Source organism: Limulus polyphemus, unplaced genomic scaffold, assembly GCF_000517525.1.
Source record: "Limulus polyphemus unplaced genomic scaffold, Limulus_polyphemus-2.1.2 Scaffold102, whole genome shotgun sequence".
Taxonomy (NCBI): Eukaryota; Metazoa; Arthropoda; class Merostomata; order Xiphosura; family Limulidae; genus Limulus; species Limulus polyphemus.
In genome coordinates this window covers 1,033,743-1,044,666 of record NW_013665712.1, presented here as the reverse complement: position 1 = coordinate 1,044,666, position 10,924 = coordinate 1,033,743, and the positions used below count along the sequence as shown (strand labels likewise).

The 10,924-nt window shown below is 32.0% G+C and overlaps 1 protein-coding gene across 1 annotated transcript in view; it reads right to left on the bottom strand.

The window, feature by feature from the left end:
• Window positions 1-7,511: 7,511 nt before the first annotated feature.
• Window positions 7,512-10,924, bottom strand: part of LOC106470206 (proton myo-inositol cotransporter-like) — a 126,748-nt gene continuing 123,335 nt past the window's right edge. Inside the window, exons 8-9 of the mRNA XM_022399628.1 lie at window positions 9,545-9,697; window positions 7,512-8,374 (exon numbers count right to left, since the gene is read on the bottom strand). Of these exons, the coding sequence (XP_022255336.1) occupies window positions 8,145-8,374; window positions 9,545-9,697 (383 nt within the window). The 3' untranslated portion in view covers window positions 7,512-8,144. The remainder of the gene's footprint in view (window positions 8,375-9,544; window positions 9,698-10,924) is intronic.

Here is a 10,924-nt window from a genome sequence, read left to right as displayed (position 1 = left end):
ACATTTTCCGTTTTTTTCTAAGTGATGCAGTTAACACATGGTCCACAGTATCTTTTGTTAACTTATATTTAATTTTTATAATAATGTACAATAAAAAAATGTAAAATGTAATGTAAATAATGTACATGTAATTTGTTTGTTAATTGTTAAATTAATGTATTATTTATACACACAACCCGTACGAAGGACGGGTACACAGCTAGTAATTACTAAATCTAATAATTGAAAAAAATATTTCATTGATATACCAAAAATACAATTCTTATATTGTTGAGAGAAATAGATTCATAATATACTAATTAATAGAATGTCACTAGTGCACCCAAAACTCGGTACCGATATTGTTGAAAGAAAAAGTAATCATTGATTTGGTAAGAAAAAGAAATGTTTTCGTCACGCCAAAAACACGATACTCTTATTAAATTTTTAAAAAAATCTGCAGTTAACGTAATTTTATTACAAATGTTCAATATGTTGACCTCTAATGTTTCGCCAGCTGTTGGCATTTAAATCGTGACCTTAAAGTGTTATACAACATATATGAATAGCGTTTTGGAGAATTTTTTTCTCTCATCATCCATCCCTAGTGGTGAATTCTAGTGTTGAATGAAAGGCCACTTGGGCAGTGACATTTGAGAGACAGAAGATAAATTTCAAATGTTACTTTTACCCGCCTCTGATTTTGAATCCGCGATTGATAAATTAAAAAGAATGCGAGAAAGAAAGAAAAAGTTTCTACGGTTACCGTGATTTTTATCATAAATGTTAGGCCTAATAATCAATTACTGTTGAGGGAAATCATATTCGCTGAATTGATAACTAAAAAGATGTTGGTATACCAAACGTTTGCTACCAATGTTGTTGAGTATTCTTAATTTGGTTCTACCTTAGAAAATGTTACTGTTGTATAAAAAAGTTTGATAACAATATTGTTGAGAGAAACGGTAATTATTGATTTGGAAACTAAAAAACAAAGTATTTGACACGCCAAAAGCATGATACCACTATTCTTGAGAGAAATAATATACATTGATTTGATAACTAAAAAAAAAATTATTGGAACAAACAAAATGGCTACCGAAATTGTCTAGTAGCCTTGATTTGGTAATATTTAAGGGAATGTCACTGATGTCTCAGAAACGTGATACTGACATAGCTCAGAAAGACAATATTTGGTGCCCCCCCAAAAAAAAGAAGAAAATATCATTGATATACCAAAAATAAAATGTGCCACCAATATTGTTGCGAAACATTATTCATGATTTGGTAATCAAAATATTTTAAAGGTGAACCCAAAACTTGGTATCAATAATATAGAGAGTAACATTATTCATTGGTTTAGCAAGTATGAAAATGGATCGCAAGTAGGCCCTGTGGTAGGACTCTGCATTTCGGAGCAGGCGAGTCGGGTTCGATTCCACAAAATACTCTTCACACTTTAAGCTCTGGGTGAGTTATAATATCAGATTTCTGATTAGTTCGAAACATCTCAGGGATAAGAATTTACTTTCAAATCTCAACAAGCATACAATATGTTTTTCATGCACAAAAAGTTGAAAAACCTTTACACCAATCACATTGCATGAGTCGGCTATAAAACATTTCTATTTAGACAAAAAAAGTTTAAAAACGTTTACATCAATCACATTGCATGAGTCGGCTATAAAACATTTCTATTTAGACAAGAAAAGTTGAAAAACGTTTACATCAATCACATTATATTAGTCAGCTATAAAGCACCAATCACATTGCAGGAGTCGGCTATAAAGCATTTCTATTTAGACACAAAAAAGTTGAAAAACGTTTACACCAATCACATTGCATGAGTCGGCTATACGGCATTTCTATTTAGACAAGAGTCCTTTTATTGTTTTCGTTTCTTGGAATGATTCAATTTTAGCCATTTATTATTATCACATGAACAAATGAACTGGCAGCTATTAGGCAAGATTTTGTACACTTACAGTAATCCTTTATTTCATGTGTATATAGGTACAAGTGCTTGGATACATATTAATAATTTATGTCACATTGATCTACATATTGACACAAATATGCACCACTTTCACAATCTTAACAAATTATTTCAAGAATTTTAAACAACTCAGATAAAACTATTAAGATGAATTAATTATGATAACACTGACATATACATATTGAATGTCTTAAAGTAAACATTAAACTGATTAGAGCTATTCAACATTAATCTGGTGACATCCAAAATTAAACATAGTAGTATAATACAGATTGGAGTGTATCACTCACATCTGATGTTCTTCTACTCACGTAACCAGAGAAACGAATCAAACACTACAACAATGACCCCTGATCGAAAATTGTTTCTAAGTGTTATAATTACAATGAATTGGGAGCTAGAATGGGCAATATGATTTAGAAGTAAAGTTTTAAATCATACAAGTTATCTATTTCTTTATAGATAATATGAATAACATTAAATATTGCCTACTTTTCCCTTATTATCCGTTATTTTGTAATTGTACAGACTCAGAAATAAACAAATAGACGGTTCTCAGCTATCGTCAGCAAAGATAAACTTAACTATAACTCGTACAAAACAAAAGTTTCACAAATTCAGTTAGAGACGGCCTAGAGAGTTATTTTTTATTTCTAGTATTATTGCTCAATTATTCTGGCAGTTTGAGAATGCACAAGGTAGTATCTGGCATTATACATTAACAGCCCCATATTTAATCACTTTAGCTGACAAAAAGCAAACCTACAATTACATGTTGGTATGTAGAAAGTAAAGTAAATATATGTAGATTTGAAAAGTTTTTTGCAGCTTGTTATTATTGCATTAAATTCTGGTTTATAAACACGCTTCTATTATTAATATTAATAAAAGATAGGCTAACATTCTTGCAGCTTGTTATTATTGCATTAAATTCTGGTTTATAAAAACACGCTTCTATTATTAATATTAATAAAAGATAGGTTAACATTCTTGCAGCTTGTTATTATTGCATTAAATTCTGGTTTCTAAAAACACGCTTCTATTATTAATATTAATAAAAGATAGGTTAACATATATATATATATATAGTGCAAGTGAATATAGCCATCATAGTAATATTTTGCTAAATAATATATAATTAAACCCAAAATTTTATCTGTATCCTAACGCTTATTTTTACCTCTTCTAATGTATTTATATATTTCAAGGTCCCTGTACGAGACACGTTTTTCTAAACTTAACAATAGGAATAACATTACCTAATTAAACTTGGTAACTTTAGAAAACAGGTAGCAAATCACCCACAGAAGCATGCAACAGTTCGTATGTTCCAAAGTACACAAGAATTGCGTATTTAACTATATTTACTGAACTTACGTTCCATTTCATACTTTTTACTTATTATCATTATTTCATTTATAATTATAGGACTTTGGGCAAATTTCAATCACCAGGAAGGAATACATTTTAAGAGTTCATCAAATCTAAACACTAAAGATAATATATATACTGCACGGTTTCATTAATAATTCATTTATATGAAAAATTGCAATTCCTTTAGCGTTGTAAATTAAATGAGTTATTGAATAACTAAAACTTTTTTGTTAATGAATAAAATGAAGTTGGAAGTCATGTATGCATGATTGGTTTCTGTTTTCTAATACTAGTTAAGTTATTGTTCCTATGTGCAACACTTACAATAATTATACGAATTATAATATTTGAAAATCCAAAACGTATAATACACGACAAAACATTCATATCGCTTACAGAGAACCATTTATGCATGATCAAACTTGATACTTTGTTATATCATTATCTGAACAAGGTTTTCTTTAATCCGTAAAATCAGATGTGCATAAAGTTTTATGACGTAAATATTAAAATCGCCTTTACATAATTTTGAATACAGGGGGATGTTGTTGTTATATCCTATAAATGTATTTGCTTGTTTTAGCGTGAAGCTACACATTCAGCTACCTGCGTGGTGTCTACCAAGGGAAATAAGGTTTCGGATTTTAGCGTTGTAAGTCCGTAAACTCACCGCTGACACACTGGAGGCCAATAAGTGAGAGAAAATGCTTCATCAGTTCATGTAGATTGTAATACCGGTAAAATTAGTAATCACACGAATAATTAAATTATCGTTAAAATTATTTGGTTTTTGACGCAACGAAAATCATTTAAATGATTTTAAAATACTCTTTATTAAAGTATTTATTCGTTAAACTATCTTTAAACTCTACAAGCATCAGTTAATATATTTTTTAAGTTTTAAAGAAAGAAAAATTGTCAAGTAGTTTTAAAGAATAATGGTGAAAACTATATAGAACCATAAGCCACATGATTATTTTAATTAAATGTATTCCAATTTTTCACTTGAAATTGAAACATATGTATATTAAGCATAAGTATTAGGCCTATTTTACTTTTGTTTTTTTTTCAATACTACATTATTTAGTCAGTATCTTAATTTTTCTTTATTTCTTAAAAAAACGGCGTATTTCCTTAAATAATAAACATATCTGCGAACCAAAAGTTAAACTAATCCCACTCCCATGATTGTTTTTTTTACATTAAATCATCCTTTATTTACTTAATATTCAGAGTGCTCAAGAATATAAGAAAAGGTTTAGAAGAAAAGCAAACATATGCCATACTTTTAGCCACACATTTCTGCATAACTGATATATTTAAAAAGATATTCATGTATTAAATATTAAAGTAACTGAGCCAAAATACAATAACAAGTAGAACGAAATTTTAACAGCTCAAACTGTAACGATATCAGCCGAGATCAGTAACACACAATTCACATATATAACAACATGTAAAATTACGTCCGTCATCCCCAATTTAGGACGTTGACTCAGCAGCAGTTTTGATGGCTTATGATGCTAAAAATAAGGTTTATTAACTACTCGAGGTGGGCCCAGTACATCGTGTAGTTCTCAGACATACCGCTCAGATTAATGTCTTAAAAATCGGGTTTAAACGCTTTAAAATTTACTAACTGGATTAAATTTTTATGGATTTACTGGTACTTACACATTAAATTGGATTTGTCGTTGAATAATTGTACCCCCGGTGGATCAGTAGTAAGTTTACGAACTTACAACACTAAAACCAGGTGTCCGATTCCCTGCAGTAGACAGAGCGCAAATAGCCCATTTTATAGCGTTGCTCTAAAAAAGCTAGTAACGAAATTAAATAATTTGTTTTTAAACGTTTAGTTGAAGGTCCTGTTTTTCACCATTATAATATATGAAAAGAAGTTAATTTCAAACTATCTTGACTTTGAAATTTATTTTATTTTTATTGCTTTCGTTTTCCATGTGGCCGTAACATTCGTTCGTAGCACGCGGAACCAGCGACATGTTTCTTTAGATTTGTTAATAATAATGTAAAAATCCAGTAAGTACTTCAAAAAAATTAATGCATAAGAGCAAATATAATTCGTTTTATACCATAATGTTACAACTTTTAAACTGCAGTTTCAAGCAATTAATATTTTATTATCATTGGCAATTATCAAATCTAATATAATACTTTCCACTGATAAGTAAAGTAAACGCTTTAGCGTAATAAAAAACAACAACAGCAAATAATCGTTAATTAGCGATTACTTAACATCTATGATCTGAATATGAGCTGCATTATAATTCCTTTGAATTGTATTTCCATATTGGGGAACAAAAATCCCACACAACTAATTACGTTATTAGATTTAAGAGAAAAGTACTGATGAAACCATACATATTATTTGATAACACCATACAAAATAATTTAATATATGGCTGTTTGAATACACTAATACATACAAATACGTATATACATTCATGTTCATACAGCACGCTTACGATGGATTCTTACAAACAAACAATCATCAAGAAGAAACATGTATTATATAAATTGGAAAAAATAATATATCATTTCGACAGCTTTTAAACGCATACATAATACTATGGTATTATAGTGTTAACATTATAGGAATGCCATACCTCAAGTTTTAACAATAGTAACACAAGGGTTTGCTAACGGATAAGCTCAGACTTCTACTATACATCGAATGTTAGCGATAGTAGCACGAGGGTTTACTAATTGAAAAGCTTAAACCTTTAGCCATATTTTCATTTATCTGGAAAACTGTAACTCACAAAAGCAAGAAATTAAAAATAATTCGACTTTTCGTTCTATCGTTGACCTGAGCTTCGATTATTGCTTTGATTAGCCATTTAGTATTCAAACATATCTCACATCAATCATCGATACTAACGTTGCATACTGTTAGCTGACAGATATAAGATCCAGGAGGGGCAGGGGGCCTGGCCTCCATTTTTTGCGACAATAAAAAAATTATGTGCAAATATCCATTTTATGTATTTACAGACTCATCATGCCCATCTTTGGTCTGCATTCATTTTGTAACCGAATTCCTTCAGCCGTATGCAAATGTATGCTGAACAGAGAGGAGTAAAGGCTAGTAAAGCCAGTATAACCACCGGATCCTCCCCCCCCCCCATAAGCGCTCGCTGGCGAGTCCCTTCGCGCCCTGTTGTTGCCCTCCCCTCCCCCCTCTGGATCCGCCACTGCAGATTAAAACACTTTCATAAATCAGTTAAATCATTTTCCCACTCGTGATTCCCCTTCGCTTGAGTAAAAGTTTTAGACCCTTTGGCCTATAGTGAAAGGCCTAAGCAGGCGTATTAAAATTCGTTTCAAGGTATTTTACACACAAGTTTATAACACTAGTTTTCAACTTGTATCTATAATTTCAAACACATTTTCGTCGCTGAACCATCAGTTGTGCATTAATTGTTTCTCTACTTGTTCGTTTCAAAATTTCGCGGTCTGGGCGTGACTTAGTGGTCAGACCGTGTCATACTGTGAATACTTGGATTCATAGACCAGGTACGCTAACTAGTTAATCACGCCCGGCCCTGATACATGGAACGATATTTGTACGTTCTTTCGTGAAAAAACATTTTCATATGGTTAAACAAACCTTATGGAATCGTTTAAAAATGAGAATTGTTCTTCGTAATTGGTATTTATTTGAACATTACCCTTAGAACAGAATTCGTTTCATAAAGTAAAAAATAAATAAAAGTTATTTGAATATTATTCTAGTTTTAAATGGGCAATAAAATTTGTCTCCCGAGATAACGAAATATATTGTATTAGTTACTTTAGCCTAAAATGTACTAGATTTGTTCTAAAATTTATACTTTTGTGTAAGTTTTGTTTTGTTTGTCAGTTAATTTATTTGTAGAAAATTTCCATTTTTACGTCATTGATGGTACAGCATTTATTTTTCAACACCAAGGAAAATAACAATAATTCAACAATAAAAATTTCCAATCACTTGCTTTTGTTCTTACAGTCTGCGATGGTTTAGGTTTTGCTTTATTACATGAAACGTCTCTACTCAGATTCCCAACGACTAAATACAACGTTTCGTGAAACATATGAAATATTTACTGTTTATTAATTGATACATTTAAAGTTTTTTTGTGTGTGTTCATATAAATTTATAAGTTATTTAAGTTCAGTGATTGCCAAAATATCTAAAGTGTGTTTTAAAAATTTCTAAAAAATGCTCATCATTATTCATGTCTCTTTTTGTTGTGTTTCAACTAAAAGAAAGGTCTTAAAAGTCACCAGTCTTTAGGTATAACAGTAAACAAATCAACCGCTTATTGAATGTCGCTTAATTTATATTTTGTGCATTTTTCTGAACGTGTTTATATTAATTTAAGTGCTCGGGCTGGGAAATAGTTGAAATCAAAATATCGCCTTTTTCCTCTTGAACTCGCATTATGATATGGTGCTGCCCTATTGTTTTGAAAGTGAATAGTTTCTGAAGCCTTTTACTCAACCTTAAGAATTTAGGAATTTTCAAGAATAAGAAACACTAAACAAAGCAACTTCATTGTAGTTACTTAGCTTAAAGTGTTAGTTGCCAGAAACTTGTAGATAACCTCACAGCTTAATGTTAAAAAGCAGAAGACCACAAACTGTATACGACAAATAATACGGAAAAACTCAAACGATTTACAGGGTTCGCTGTTGGTCTCTAAGGGGCCAATTAGCAGTAATGGAACATAATTTTTCTCTCGTTTTTCCAGGTTAAGACCTCGTTAACGAAGGTGTGAAGGTAAGAAGAGCGTCAGCTTTCTTCTCCAGAGTCCGGGTCATCTACATTGGTTGCTTGGTTAATGCCTCGAATATGTACGTACTGCACTGTTTTCTTTTCGTCGGCTGTTGTCGCATCCTGCCACCAGGGATGAGCAAACAAACCCTCCACTTCTTCAAGCTGTTTTGCTCTGGTTTCTGGCAGCATGAGAAAAAAGTAGATCCAAGCCAGAACAGCGACACTCATGTAGAGCCAGAATATTCCTAAGTAATTTAGTAAATATATCTTAGAACTTGTATCTTAGTAATGTAATGAGAAATTAGAAAGATAAAAAAATTATACGTGATATTAAAGTAAATAAGCATAAAGAGAGAAAATGACGACAAAGTCTTTCATACATTTCTATATTTTTCGAAACTGATTGTTTAAAATATTAACTTCACAAACTCTTTTATACACTACTAAAATTTTTCGAAACTATTGTTTTTAAATATAGACTTCACAAAACATTTAATATATTTGTCTAAAAGTTTTCGAAATTTATTTTCTAAAACAGACTTCACAAAACCATGTGGAGAAAGAAATCAGACGTCTGAAGAATCTAAATATAATTTGTATCGTTCGTTTAAGTTATGAAACTGGAATTTCTTTCTAGGTTTAGACTTAGCAATAAAAGTTTTATCCGATCTGCTCGGAAATCATGTAAAATTAGAGGGTCATTCAGTAGAGTGTTGACCATATTCCGCTTTCAAAAAATACGAAAATGTGTCCGTATGTCCGTCTTTATAAACGGACATGGACCATTTTCGGCAGGATAATGATAAATAACATTCTACATAAGTCTACCCAGTTTTATCAAAATCCGACCATTCTTGACTGAGTTATAGAGTAAAAATAGTGTGAAAAATCGTTCCCCCATATTAACAGATAGGGAATTTTTGGATTTTCATGACTTTGCTGTGACCTTGACCCTCCAAAAACTAATCACTTCTAAGTTGGGTCGTAGTTCAAATATATACCAACTTTCGTCCAAATCCATTGAGCCGTTTTCGAGAAATCTTGCTGACAAACACACACATACACTGGTATGAAAACATAACCCTTCGTCCACCTTCGGTGTCGGAGGTGACAATCCTTTCCGTGAACGGCGAAACTTTTTAATAATTTGCAATTAATGATAATGCTACACAATGGGCTTTCTGTGCTCTGCCCATCGCGGGTATCGAAATACGAATTTTATCATTGTAAGCTGTGAGATATACTGCAAAGCCACCGAGGGGCATTTACAAAAGGATAACTATAATTGCAAACATACTATTTCAAATCAAACTAAACCTAATTAAGTCCAAGATTTTAACAAGCAACATCTGATAATAGCAAAAAAATAATGTAATTCACACGTAATATTATATCTGTTACCAATAGTGGCTTACCATACTTATTCAAGATTTCAGCAAAGCTTAGGAACGACATAAAAACCACAATATTGCTTAGCCAGTTCACGGACGCTGTAGTGGCACAACAAGTGCTTCTGGCCCAAAATGGGTAAATCTCCGAGTTCACTGTCCAGGGCATAGAACCCATACCTGGAAAATATTTAATACATGGTTTAGTGTGCCATTAATGAGTTATGACAGTGTAAATCAAACTTACAGAAATAAGAATCTAGATATTCAAAACGAAAAGCACGTATAAAGTAGCATAATGTTTAAACTAGTAAATGCGCATTAGGCGTAAACCGTACTTTTACCGATCTCTAAGATAATGCAGCAACTGTGAATTTTGATCTATAAGGATGAGATGTTTAAACTTATCTTGGACTCAACTGATCATACGGTTTTCGTTGCTATTATCTTTACGCACTTGAGTCTGCCTACCTAGTACGTCAAACCCAGAAAATACTTATGATCATAGACGTAGTGGGAGATTAAGGAGGCAATTGCCCTCCCCAAATTCTGGCCCAAATAGTTTTTCGGGCAAAAATCACTCGAAATATTTGGACAAAAGCTCCATACCTATTTATAACTTTTATATTTGCAAACTGATTATACCTTTTCAGAAAATATATTACCACACGTGACATTTTCACTTGCACCTTTTTAACCCTTTAGCGCCGTATGGAAGTCATTGGAACCATTTTTATAAAGCGACTTTAAACTTTATAGTATATTATTTTAAAGTCGATTTAATATTTTCGGGCAAAACTTGCTTGCCCTCCCCTCCGGTCAAAATCAAGCCCCTACGCCTATGCTTATGATCAAAGAATCATATAAAAAGTAACACAAAAAAAGAAAGAGATTGATAGGGCCGTGCATAATCTAATGGCTAGCGTGCTGGGCTGTGTATCGGAAGCTCCAAGATTTGTGTCAGCGAAATGCCAATGAACATGCTCTGTACGTTCAGCTTTAAGTACGGTATAAAAATGGCAGTCGTTTAGGCAGCTTGTGCTGCTGACTCGTCTTCTTTGCGATATGCAGGAATATCGTATGTCTTCTAACTGATTTAGTTACATAGGATTTTTTTAACTTTACATTATCTAGGTTATATGCAATTTTAGCATCAACACGAGGTCCAAAAGTTGTTGAGGTTGCCTTATTCTAGTTGTTTTGTTTTCTTGTTTTCTGTAGAATCTTTTCTGCCAGATAGGACACTGTCATATAGTATCCAAGTTGAAAAGAATAGTGAGTGTAGTTAAAATCATAAGTAATATTCAATGTTAAACTGGTACACAGTTAAAAACATTTTATTTAGGCCTATTTATGGCCTTCAAAAAGTTGACGAGTCTACATGTTTCGACGTTTCAACGTTACAAC